This window comes from Acomys russatus, chromosome 3 (genome assembly GCF_903995435.1).
Source record: "Acomys russatus chromosome 3, mAcoRus1.1, whole genome shotgun sequence".
Classification (NCBI taxonomy): Eukaryota; Metazoa; Chordata; class Mammalia; order Rodentia; family Muridae; genus Acomys; species Acomys russatus.
The window spans coordinates 40338808-40352195 of NC_067139.1; the positions used below are offsets into that span (position 1 = coordinate 40338808).

The window sequence follows — 13388 nt, forward strand, 5'->3', positions numbered from 1 at the left end:
ACCACACAGAGTCTCCCACCGGCCAGTCTGGTGGGGGCATTTTCTCAGTTGAGCTTCCCTCTTCCCAGATGACCCTAGCTTGTGTCAGGCTGACATCAATCCAGTTAGCACATACATGTTTCATAAGTTGGCATGGGATAACTGAGCTGCAGAAAACCAAGATTCAGATTGATTTGCTGAGCCTCGCAGAGACACACTGGCAAACTGCACTGGAACTCAGGGGGTGTTGACAAATCTCTCTTCCTTTTTTTTTTTTTTTTGCTATCCTGCCTTTGTGCTTTCAAGGGTACCTATGGCCAGAGCCTGTGAGGGAGGAATGCAACAATCATATTGCTCACAGGCTTAGATTTGACCTGCTACACCCACCATGTAAGAGAGCCCAGGAGGGTCCTTGTGTTGGCTCTGTCATGGTATGGAGAGATGTGGAAGTCTACCCAAAAAACTAGTGATAGTGTACGGCTCTGCCAGGTGTGTGTATGTGGGGATGGGTGTGTGTGTGTGTGTGTGTGTGTGTGTGTGTGTGTATGTGGGGTGTGTGTGTGCGTGCACATGTGTAGGAGTGTGTTCACCTGTGCATGAACCTATAGAGGAGAAACAATGGAATCACATTTCTCCTTCTAGTACCCTCCCATTTGGTTTTAGAGATAGGCTCAGTGCCTCACTGAACCAGGAACTCCTAGCTTCAGCTAGAATGCCCAGCCAGCAAGTTCCTGTGATCCTCCTGTCTCCACTCCCCCTGCACCAGGGTCATGGACATGCACTGCTGTGCCTAGCTTGGATACAGGTGTTCTGAGATCTGAACGTGCCTGGACAAGAGCATTTTACCCTGTAAGCCATCTCTCCAGGCCCAAGCAGCAGGAATCTTTTAAATAAAAAAACCAATTGGGGTGGGGGGGAGAGAAACTAAATAGTGGTCCATGCCCCACCTGCCCTCTAGTGCCACCCACCCCACCCCACCTTCACATGCCTGTTCTTTTCTATGAAGAGGTCCTGAAACCGAGTCAGTCAGCTGGCCTAGGCCAGGTCTACCCTCCGCTGACATCCTCATGGCACAGCACAGAGGTCGCTGCAGTACCCTTCACAGGCCTTGAAGTCTGAACTCTAGGTCACACCAATCATCCAAGGCGATGTGGGTTCTGGGAGGGCATCCCCTGAGGTGGGCCTGAGTCAGCCACTGATCCTACCAGTGGCCAAATGAGTTTCTAACCACAGCACTGGTGGGGTCTTTTGATGAACAGTATTTCCTGTGCTCCAGGTAATGTCACATATGTTTCATTCCTTCCTAAAACACCTCTACAGGGTAAATCCTACACACGCCATCTGCTTGAACCAGTGAAAATGCTGAGCCTGGGAAAGGCTCTTTTATTCACTTATTCAGCAAAAAATTTTTCACTGTCTCCTGAGAGCCTCATATCAGTCTAGAAAACAACTCTCACCTTGGACCTCGAAGTGGATACATTCCGGCAGGAGATAACGTGCTTATTTTTAGCAACATTCTAGTTGCAAAAACTCAAACTGTCTTGACCCAGCTGCTGCTGCATACATTGGCCACTGACAGCAAAGGGCTACGTCTCCTTGACTGCACCAAGGGCGGGTTAATTTCAACGTTGATGTCTGAAACCTGGCTGTACTTTATAATGCACTCACAAGAAACCTGTGAGCTACAGGGGGAAAGGAAGTCTAAAGTATAGCTAACGTAACTGTTTGAGTGTGGATTTGGGCAAACCCAGGTTGTGTAGCTATAAGCAGTTGAGATTGCTATGGCTGTTATGACTGAACAGAGCTGAATTTCAACTTAAGATCCCTAACATTACTTCAAATACATTTTTTAAAAAACTACGAAACAAAGTTGAAAGGAACAGCTATTGTGTATGCCAGAGATCACTTATCTCAGCCTGTGTAATTACAGGAAACAGGAATCATAATGTCTGGGGCACGAGTTTCAAAGCATAAAGCAGATAGCAAACACTTGTCAGAAGTTTTAAAGCTACGTCGCTTCCAGCAATACTTGGCTCAGTGGCTAAGAACAGTTGCTTCTCTTACATAAAACCTGAGCAGGTTTCTCAGCACCCAGGACATGCCAGTTCACTGCCATAGGTAACTCCAGCTTCCGGGGATCCAGTGCCCTCTTCTGGATTCCATAGGTACTGCATGCACATGGTATGCAGACATGCAAGGAGATCCTCCAGGCCAGCCAGCGTGACATAGTAAGAACTTGTTGAAAGAAAGAAAGAAAGAAAGAAAGAAAGAAAGAAGAAGAAGAAAGAAAAGAAAGAAGAAAGAAAGAAAGAAAAAAGAAAGAAAGAAAGGAAGGAAGGAAGGAAGGAAGGAAGGAAGAAAGAAAGAAAGAGAAAGAAGAAGGAAGAAAGAAAGGAAGGAGGAAGAGAAAGGAAAAGAATAGAAAGAAAAGAATAGAAAGAAAGGAAAAGGGAGACAGAGGGAGGGAGGGGGAGGCCCGCCACGGGACGAGAGAGAGAGACGCCGGAGGGAGGCGCGCAGGGAGGGAGGGAGCGCCAAGGGACGAGGCGGACAGGGAGAGGAGGGAGGACAGGGAGGGTGGAGGGAGGGAGGGTGGGTGGGTGGGTGGAGGAAAAGAAAGAAAGGAAAGACATCAGACTCCTTGGAACTGGAGTTACAGATGTTGTGAGCCACTATGTGGGTGCTGGGAACCAAACCCTGGTCCTCAGGAAAAACAAAAACAAAACAACAACAAAAAAGAAACCAGCCAGTGCTCTTAACTACTGAGCCATCTTTCTAGCTCCCAAACCCGACTTCTTGAAAACCCTCACTCTTAAACGTGCTAAGGCAATTGAATGCAGAGATAATATTTGTGTTAGTAACTTTTTATGTCACTGTGACCACAACCCTGATAAGAAATGACTTAGTAGGGAATGGCTTGTCCAGCTAATGGCTTGAGATTCTGTCTGTTATGGCGACGAAGGCACAGCAGTAGGAGCTGCTTGAAGCTGCCGTGGCTGGAGCACGAAGCTCCCTGCTCACATTTCCATGGACCAGAAAGCAGAGAAAAACAGATGCTAGCACTCAGCTGCCATTTCCCTTTTCCCCTTTTCATTCCATCTGAGACCCCTAGCCAACCAGGATGATCCCCCACATGTTCTGGATGTGTCTTCCCCACCCAGTTAATCCTACCAGGGGAAAAGCCCTCTAGACACACCCAAATGTTTACTTCACTAATGCCCTAGGACTATGGGTGTCTTAAACCACTTACGTTAACAACCCAAGTCTACCCTTTGTCAAGTCAACACCCAAACATTCTACTTTAAAGCACACCTTCCCGTTCCTGAGCCCTGAGTCTCAGGGCATACAATATGTAAAGTCCCAGAGTAAACAACCCATCCCAAAAGAGAGGAGCAGGAGAGGCTGGTAAAGAACCTGGGGGGTCTCTGCAAGTTCCAGGCCTACCTGGTCTACAAGAGGGAGTTCCAGGACAGCCAGGGCTACCCAGGGAACCCCTGCCCTCAGTGAATGCCCAGCTTTTCTGGTACCTCCAATCCTGGTATGCCCATCGCAACCTGGACTTGACCTTCTCAGCTCCATGCACAGCCTGCTCGGGAGCTCCACACTGGCAATCTGATCCTGCTACAGGTGACTTAGCCTTGATAGCTTTCTGGAGCCTTCCTTCCTTTGACCTCTTGGATGTCTCCAAGGCCAGCACCATGTTGGCTGCCTACTTATGATGTCGCCTGGCTGGCCCCTTGGACAACAGCGATAGTCCATGTGCCTTTGTTGCTGAGCCTGGGAAATAAATGCCTTTTCAAGCAATGCTGCTTCATCGGGTTGTCTTGGTTCAGGCATTCTTTTTCTGGCAGTTTTTTTTTTTCAAATGCATTTTTATTATACCCTGGACTTCCAATGGGTGGGGTATTTGCTCTTAAGGCAATTTCCTACTGTCCCGATTGCAAAAGTGTGGGAGGCACATGCTAAATTAAACCAATCTTTTCAACAGTTAGAGCTACTGTGCCCACACCTGTCTTGTCTGTGCTGTCTACCTGTTTAGCTGTACCCATATTCCTTTTATCGCTATGCTACACACGTTCCCATATTTCTGTTTTCTCTCTCTCTCTCTCTCTCTCTCTCTCTCTCTCTCTCTCTCTCTCTCTCTCTCTCTCTCACACACACACACACACACACACACACACACACACACACACACATTGGAAACCTGACTAAAAGCAGTGAGCAGTCACCACACCACAGCTTGACTGTTCTGCTGTCTTGGCATTGCCTCCTCCCCACAACTTAGTCTCACACACAAATGCTCAGGACACAGACAAAAAGCAGTCAGATCCTCTGCCACAACGAAACCTGGGTGTCTCACAACCTGGTTCCTGATGCAGTCTTTTGGCCCCCTAAACTTTCATACACACAGCGTTTTTTTGTTTTTGTTTTTCCTTTTTGATTTTTCAAGACAGGGTTTCTCTGTGTAGCCTTGGCTGTCCTGGACTCACTTTGTAGACCAGGCTGGCCTCAAACTCACAGCGATCCATCTGCCTCTGCCTCCCTGAGTGCTGGAATTAAAGGTGTATGCCACCACGCATCCGGCTCCATACACGCAGCTTTTACTGTATACATTTTCACCATCACTCTGGTTTTCCAAACACCCCCCCCCCCCCACCGAGAGCCCGGCCCACTGGACTTTGCATGCAGCACTCTACAGTATTCTGCCTGAAGCTATAAACTCCTTCACATCCCAGTACTGATCAGCTCCAAGGCTGAGCACCCACTGAAGCAATGACAAGCTTTTCTGCTAGTTTCCTGTGCAACAAAATATCCGACAAGAATCTACTTAAGGGGGAAAGATTCATTCTGGCCCACAATGAGTACAGCCCCAAATGGTGGGGAAGGCTGCTGGCTCACAGCTCCATAGACCAGGAAGCAGAGAGTGATGGATGCGAGCACTCAGTTAGACTCTTCCATCTCTCAGCCCACAGGGATGATGTCATCCACAGTCAGGGTAGGTTCTCCTCTCAGATGGTCCTCCCAGGAAAAGCCCTCACAGAGGTTGCAGCTCATTAACACCCTAAATCTACTCAGGTAGGATATCAAAATCAACCATCATAATTCACTTTAGGAAAGGTGTCCCCTGACAGTTTCCAGGAACGATTGTGCAGAATCACATCAATTTGAACATACATAAATGCGCTCTAAACCGTACTTTAAAGGAGCATCTTATTCCCTAAGTACATGACATAATGAGAGCACTTTACATAAGTCCACGCCCCATCCCCCACCCCCTGCCTTGGGAAAGATGACATGGTTTACTAACAGTCTGTCACCTTAACTGCTCAACCACCTCGACCTTCAAGAGCAGATTCTGATACTATCATGACTTTGTGGTCATTGGTTGTGTTATCACTAACAATGATGCCTCAAAATACAGGACTGTGTTGCCGTGACATCAGCTGCCAGCCATGCCTGAAAAGCCGCTGCCCTGAATTGAACCATTGAATATCTATGTCCAAACTAATGACCAGATCTTCAGTGGTTTGGAGAAGCTGAAACGTTGCAGAGGCAGACGCCGATTACTCTGGGCTATCTCAGCCTAAGCCACCAGTCCCTGAGGCTGGAGAGATGGCTCAGCAGTCAAGAGCACCAGACTGCTCTTCCAGAGGGCCTGGTTCGGTTTGCAGCACCTACATGGTGACTCACAAGGATGTAGGACTGCAGCTCCAGTGGCCCCATTGCCCTCTTCTGGCCTCCATGGGCATTGCCTGCACATGGTGCACATACATACCGGCTGGCAAAACAACCATACACCAAATAAATAAATCTTTCTTTTGAAAGCTACTTTGTGCCCGCCTGTGTGTGATCTAACATCCTTGTGACTCTTGAGTAAATTCTTCTGGAATATAGAAACAGACCTCTAGCATCTACCAACCCAAAGACTAAGAATGTCACCAGCTAGTATCTGAGTCTTCGCTGCAACCTACCTACCTGATGTTCCCATCAGAGTATTTGAAAAGTGTGTTGATTTATGGCTTTCTTTTTCTGCATTTGGGGCACCCTGGATCTGTGTTCCTGGGACATGGTCGCTCATATCTGGCTCCAGAAAAATCTGTGTCTTCTTCCCTTTGAGGTAAGAGCTGCGCTGACAAATGGCATTTACTGAGAACTAGTTTTTTTTTGTTTTTTTTTTTTTTTAAATCTGTCCCTTCTAATCCTCACGGGGGGATTCTCAGAGGGAGGTGCTCTTGAAATTTTTATTTTATAGTTAAGGTGAGTTCTCAGGGTCACACTGAGCACAAACATAGACTGGGACCAGGCTCTCCTGAATGCCAAGCCTGTGGTGTTCAGGAAGTGATGATGCCCTCTACCCTGCCAGAGCAAACTCAGACCCACTGTGCTTTCTGAGCAGGGTACACTGGCATGGATTCTAGAAAGCCATGCCCCAAAAGCAAGCTGGGAAGGAAAAGGCTTAAGTAGATAAAAGCTAACATATCCTGAATCACAGTTCACTGAGGGCAGCCAAGGCAGGAACTCAAACAGGGCAGGAACCTGGAGGTGGGAGGTGACACAGAGGCCATGGAGGGGTGCTGCTTACTGGCTTGCTCCTCGTGGCTGCTCAGCCTGCTTTCTTATAGAACCCAGGACCACCAGCCCAGGGATAGTACCACTCACAATCTCTCCTGTCGATGACTAATTAAGAAAATGCCCTACATTTTGAGTTGGCCCACCTCAACATCTACCCCATCTATGAGCTACTAAAGCAAGTGAAGGGCCCAGTCCTGCAGATCCAAACTGCGGGATCTCCATGGCACAGGGCAACAACAGGATATCTGAGAGGAGACCAGGTGAGGCTCTGGTATTGATGGTGTAGCCGGAGCCAGAGGCCTTGAACCAGACCAATGACTCATTGCAATGAACATTTGCAAGTAAAGAAGTGTGACAAACTATGACACACAGCAGCTTCCAGGAGACGGGTTTTTGCTTTGTTTTTCTTTTCAGGGGTTGTAGGTTACAGGGCGGAGGGCAGATATGAAGGCACAGAGAGATGAGTGGGATTGCAGTGCATGATATGAAATTCACAGAGTCAACAAAAAGATTTTAAATAAAATAAAATTTTGTACAGCCAGATCTTTTTTTTTGTTTTGTTTTTTTGTTTGTTTGTTTGTTTGTTTGTTTGTTTTCGAGACAGGATTTCTCTGTGTAGCCTTGGCTGTCCTGGACTCACTTTGTAGACCAGGCTGGCCTCGAACTCACAGGGATCCGCCTGCCTCTGCCTCTGCCTCTGCCTCCTGAGTGCTGGGATTAAAGGTGTGCACCACCATGCGTGACTAGAGACATTTTTAAAATTGAGGTTCCCTCCTTTCAGATGACTCTAGCTTGTGCATCAAGTTAACATAAACTACACAACACGGTTGTGACAATCTGGCAGAAAAATCCAGACAGGATAGTAGCTAGGCTTAAGCAGAAGTGCAGGTGTCCACCCAGCTTCTGCAGATACAGCTGGAAGGAACCTGTGGCCTGGCTAGAGACACTGCTCTCTCTGAAGGAGATGTTTCTATGGTGCTAATAGCAGCAGAGGCCTCCCTGAGCCCAGGGAAGAGTCTGCTTTGCTGTGCCAAATGTCCTGGGGGTCCAGGACCCACAGTTCTAAACACAACTGCTTTTCTTCTCAACCAAACTTTCCCAGAAAAGCAACAATTTGTAAGTTTCACTCCGTCTTCTAGACATGCAAAGTGGGACACATCATCTGCAACATAAATTCCTTTCTGTGAGCTTTCCCTTGAATATCTCCTCGGGAAAGGACCTGACACTTGAATACTGAGTGGACAAAGAGGATCTAGGAAGAAAAGAAATCGAGACTCTCTAAGGATGAAAAAAATGCCTGGATGAAACGCTGCACAGCATTGTGGGAACCCACCTCAGAGCTCAGGACAACAGACAAGACTCATGAGTGTATGTCGTGTGTTCATAGGGCATAGGTGAGTGTTCTCCTGGGATACAGGAAGAAGCAACCAACCCCACATACAGGTAGGGAGGGGATAGCCTTGGCTAGACCACATACTGGGAGAGTAGAGATAGCCTTGGCTAATACTGACTTCCTACCAAGAACTCGATCCAGCATATCACTCCATTTCATCACCTCTTGTTAGAATATCTTGACACCACTGTCCTCATTGGGGGGGGGGTGAGAGGATGGGGGTGTCTGGGAAAGCCAAAGTGCCCAAGATCTCACAACTAATTTACATAAACTAGAGATCAGGTATGAACCGTCCTATCTGTTACCTAGAATTCATGCAATTTTTACTCTAGAGCGAAGAGATTTTTCCAGGCACAGGGAGAGCCTAGCTTGGATAGGCTTCTCTTCTGTAACATGGGGACAGGAGCCGTGCCTGCACCCAGGGCTACCATAAAAGCTGAAAGAACTAAAGGACATAAGGTCTCAGAATTGGGCATGGTGGCCTCAGTGCAGTCACTAGAACCATTCCTGTCACTTCTTTAAGGGATTCAAAATATAATGGGCCTTCCTTCCTTCCCCCCCCCCCCCCCCTTTTTTTTCTTTTTTAGTTTAAAAGGTTGTTTGTGAGATTCCCGGTTCAGCAGAGGGCGGTACAGTACCTTCTCTTCTGAAGAGACAGTCAGCTTGTCGCTGGATATCAAGCTGCACACCTGGTCCAGACTTAAGCTCAGAAACTCTTCCCCCAGCGTCACGTCTGGGAAGTGCTGCTCTGCTCCGAGACAAAAAGTGAAGACAACAAAGTCAGGCCACACTCTCAGCCTCCGTGAGCAACGCCACAGCAATCTGCAGGCGTGGAGGCTGAGGAGGAACGCGGCGGGTCCGAGGAGGAGCTGGAGGACAAGAAAGAGACAAACAGAGGCACCCTGGCTGTGGGGGAGCTAGACTTTTCATCCCAAAGCGAAGGCATGCATCACCCTGGGTTATCTTGTCCTGAACAATGACACAGATGGAAATGGGTCAGACAGATCTGAGGGTGCATCTCGTCCGCACTCTGCAGGACCGACACAGGCAGTGAAGCCTCACTGGGGCCTGCTTTCAAAATTGAGCTCATTTGCTGTCCAAGCACAAGCACGGTGCCCCCTGCAGCCCAGCCACACAGGAGTGGTTCAGAAAAGATGTGTGACAGGAGGTCGCTGGGGTCCTTGTAGGACTTCAACATTAGGAAGTCAGAAGGTAGCACTTTTTCTGGCCCCAAACCAAACCTATTCTAGGGCGTATCTGTTTGACATCTCTGCTCAGCTGAGTGCCCATCCGGTGACATGAACACTGGGAACTGGCCATAGCAGCCAGCCTGGGGAGCTGTTAAGAGGAGGCAAACCCAGAGACAGCCAAAGCCAGACAAAACCCACAGGCCTGAAGTCCACAGAGGGAGAGCATAGGAAACAGTTCTGGCCCTGATGCTTTCCAGAGCACTGTATTGACTGAAATGCCTTCAGAAAGAAGGGCCTGGCTTCGTCGGTTGGGAGTTATATCTTTGGACCCACATCATGACCTCTGCAGGTCTCATGATAAGAGCAGGTCTGGACATGTTTTTGCCAGCTTTTCCCATGTTAAATTGATCCAGATTGTGGCATTTCCAGCTTAGGCGGCTCTGGGGCTCAGAAGACTTTCCCACTGTCCCTCGGTCTTGCTCCAGTTCAGCTCTCTCACCCACCCCTCATCCACTGCTCCCTGGCTGGCAGCGTTTTGAATAACTCCTCGGCTCCCACTAGCGTTTGCCCTGCCAGGTCTGGCTGACCTCTCCAATGATCTGTAGGGTCCTGCAGTCCTAGAAGGCCACTAACCTACCAGGTCTGCTAAAAGTACATAATGCACAAGAAAACTAGAACATATTAAGTTACTCCCACAATCATTACCTTCTTAAAAAAAGTTTTTAAAGAACTTATTCAAATCATTACTTTTATAAATTAAATGTGTGCGTGTGTGTCTGTGTGTGTGTGTGTGTGTGCCTGAATGTATGTATGTGTGTACTACATGCATGCAGGATTCCCATAAACATTTTTTAAATCCTGGAACTGGATTTTCAGGCAGTTACAAGCTGACATGTGGGTGCTGACAGCCCATCCCAGGCCCTCTGCAAGAGCAGTAAGCACTCCTAACTTAACACTCTTAAGCGTTAACTCTTCCCGGGCATGGTGGTGCATGCCTGTAATCCCAGCACTCGGGAGGCAGAGGTAGGTGGATCCTGTGAGTTCAAGGCCAGCCTGGTCTACAAAGTGAGTCCAGGACAGGCAAGGCTACACAGAGAAACCCTGTCTCAAAAAACTAAAAAATAAATAAATAAATAAATAACAAAATAAAAAGCTTTAACTCTAACACCTAAGCTATCATCACTCCAGCCTTTCTCAAATCATTTCTTACAAAACTTATTTTTAATTTTAGACTGAAGATTTTCTAACCTAGTAAGTTCCTGTAGGGATTCCTACCTTCATGTGGATTACCCAAATGTTAATATTTTATTAGATATGGAGTTATAAACATTTTTCTTCCCCCTCCCTGCCCCAGATAAAAAATAATCCTAGTCAGCCTGATGGTGTCACTGTGGCCGTGGTTACTATGGTTACCTACCCTGGAACTAAGCAGTGCTAAGCAGGACAAACCTGGAGCCAGACTATCCTGAAGGATGAGGAGCTCCCTGTGCCTCTCTGAGCCTTTGGCTTTTAGGTTCCAGGACAGTCTTACAAACCAGCACATCTGGCCTCTGGCCTTCCCATCGTTAGCTTTGGTTGGCCAAAACATGACAAACGAACAACAGAAAAGTGTGGAGAAAACAGGAGGTAAAGAAGGTAACATCTGTGTTGTGAAAAAACAAAACTCCTTACAGCAAAACACGCCAAAAGCACCTGGGCTCGCGGGCGTGCCACACTGCGCGCTCTTCATGGGCTGGGAAACAAACCAGAGACCCCCCGAGAAAAACGAAGACTGAAAACAGCCTCCTGCCTCCCTTGCCCTGTGGAACAGTGTGGGATTTCAGCCTAGGTCCCTTTCCTGCTCCGGTGAGCTGCTTTGTAACCTTCAAGAAACTGCCGGCTCAAAGCCCCCTTCCAAGGCCACCCACAATGTGGCGTCTAGTGCGGAGGGGCACCACAGGGCCTCTCACCCAAGGCTGGTGTCCAGGGACCGGCGAGAAGCGCAGAGGATGAGAAAGGTGTCTATGGTGAGATCAGGGAGGAGAACAGATTGTAGCCACGCCTGAGCGGAAAGGGCTGGGACACGGATTTTGAGAAGGCAAACGCGTGTGCAAGGCCATCCTAATGGCCACAGGCAGAGTCTCGGGAGGTGGGTAAGCTCTGATCGCTTCTTCAGACTGAAGATACTTATGTCCAAGATGGCACTGGGTTCTAACTGAGCAAGAGATGCGCTTGTGCACACATAGCAAAGAACGGTACGCTGACTCCTGGTGGCAAACAAAGAAAGCCAGAGGAACCCAGGGGAAGTGACTGATGCCCATGGGGACAGCACCACAGTCTGTGCCAAAACTGGAAGCAATGTTCTTCTAAGGGCCACAGAGCCTATGTGTTGCTGCGCCCCCCAAGGGCTTAAATAACAAGAGGGAAAGAAGTAAAAGCGCAAGGATGAGAAGAGAGAGGGAGAAAGAAAGGAGGAAGGGTGGGGAGCAAAAGAGGAGGCAAGAGGGGAATATACTATTTCTCTATTCAGTCTGAGAAGACATTTAGCCCCAGCCCCCCGCCTACCATCCCCCACCTGCCCCCCCCCCTCACACACGCCCTCCCCGACCCCCGCCTTCATCCCAGAATCCCTCTTCCTGCTAGCAACGCTTTAGAAGTACCAGGATTAAGGGGTCTGCAGTGGAGCGCGGTGGTTAAGAGCAATGCTCTCGCAGCGGACCTGGGTTCAGCTCCCAGCATCCATCCAGCAGCGCACACAATCTATAGCTTCAATTCCAAGAGATCCGACGCCCCCTGCTGGCCGCTGTGGGCACTGCATGCATGTGTAGCACAGACATACATGCACACGCACACACACACACACACACACACACACACACACACACACACACACACACACACACAATTTAATTTAATTTTTTTAAAAACCGGAATAGAAAAATCAAGAACAAGACATGGCACCTAACTCAGCCCAAGTTAACCCTCTTCCTAGATGCCCCCTAGAAAGTGCACCCTCTGCTTCCAAAGGGTACTTCCCCAAGAACATCTGCAGTTGCCTGATTTCTGTTTGTCTTGCGTTGGCTTCAGTATATTGAGGGGTCTTTTGTGTATTTGTATATTTTCTAGATTTTGTTGTTGCTGCTGCTGGTTGTATTCTGATGTCGTTTTGACACAGGTGCTTTCTACGTCCCCAGGTTGGCCTCACACTCTCCATCCTCTGGTCTCAGGCTCCAAGGGCAGCCATGCAGAGCAACACCAGCCCACAGAACGCATCAGTGCAATGCAGCAATGAGCCTTGCTTAAGAGAAGGCCTGGAGCCCGGCTGGCAGCGGTGGTAGTGCACACCTTTAATCCCAGCACTTGAGAGGCAGAGGCAAGTGGATTGATGAGAGTTCAAGGCCAGCCTGCTCTACAAAGTGAGTTCAGGACAGCCAGAGCTACACAAAGAAACCCTGTCTCAAAAAAACAAAACAAACAAATGAACAAACAAGAAAGAAAAGGCTTATGTTTACCTCACAGTCACTTTTTTTCCCAGACTTTGGGGTCCTTGTTGATAAAAATGCAATCAAAACACTTGAACAAGGTCTCATTTTAAGGCTCAAAATTGAGCCTGTGTATTGTACCAGTAGGTCATGAAGGCAGGGAGGGACTCATTTTAATCACATTGTCTAGGCTGAAAGGAAAAGTCTTGATGATTCCCACTTCCTGGGATGTGATAAGATAAAAAAGATAAGATTAAAAAGCAGTCCTAGAAGCCTGGTGGTGGCGGCGCACGCCTTTTATCCCAGCAGAGGCAGTCTACAAAGTCTACAAAGCCAAGGCTACACAGAGAGACCCTGTCTCAAAAAAAAAAAAAAAAAAAAAAAAAAAAAAGTCTTAGGGCTGGAACGATGACTCAGAGGTTAAGATAACTGACTGCTCTTCCAATGGGCCTGGGTTCAGCACCCACATGGCAGCTCACAACAATCTGTAGCTCTAGTCCCTGGGATCTGATGCCCTCTTCTGGCCTCCACCGGTACTGCATGCAGATGGTGTACAACATACAGGCAGGCAAAATGTCCACACACATTTTAAAAGATAAATTTTTAAAGCTGGCCTGAGAAGGCCATTGGGGTAAAAATTAGATGTAGATTCCTGAAAACCCTAAACTTCCTCCTTAGATGTGACAGAGATGGATAGGGAAGGGGCACACACACAGAAACAGAGAGACAAAGGCTGTGAACACAAAGAACTTCCTTTTGAAAGAGAAAACAGTCATCTTAAAATAGTGACTT

General features: G+C 48.0%; 1 protein-coding gene across 1 annotated transcript in view; it reads right to left on the reverse strand.

Moving 5' to 3' along the window:
- Positions 1–13388, reverse strand: part of Klhl3 (kelch like family member 3) — a 117938-nt gene that overhangs the window by 38497 nt on the left and 66053 nt on the right. Inside the window, exon 6 of the mRNA XM_051172522.1 lies at positions 8584–8693. Coding sequence (XP_051028479.1) covers positions 8584–8693 — 110 coding nt within the window. The remainder of the gene's footprint in view (positions 1–8583; positions 8694–13388) is intronic.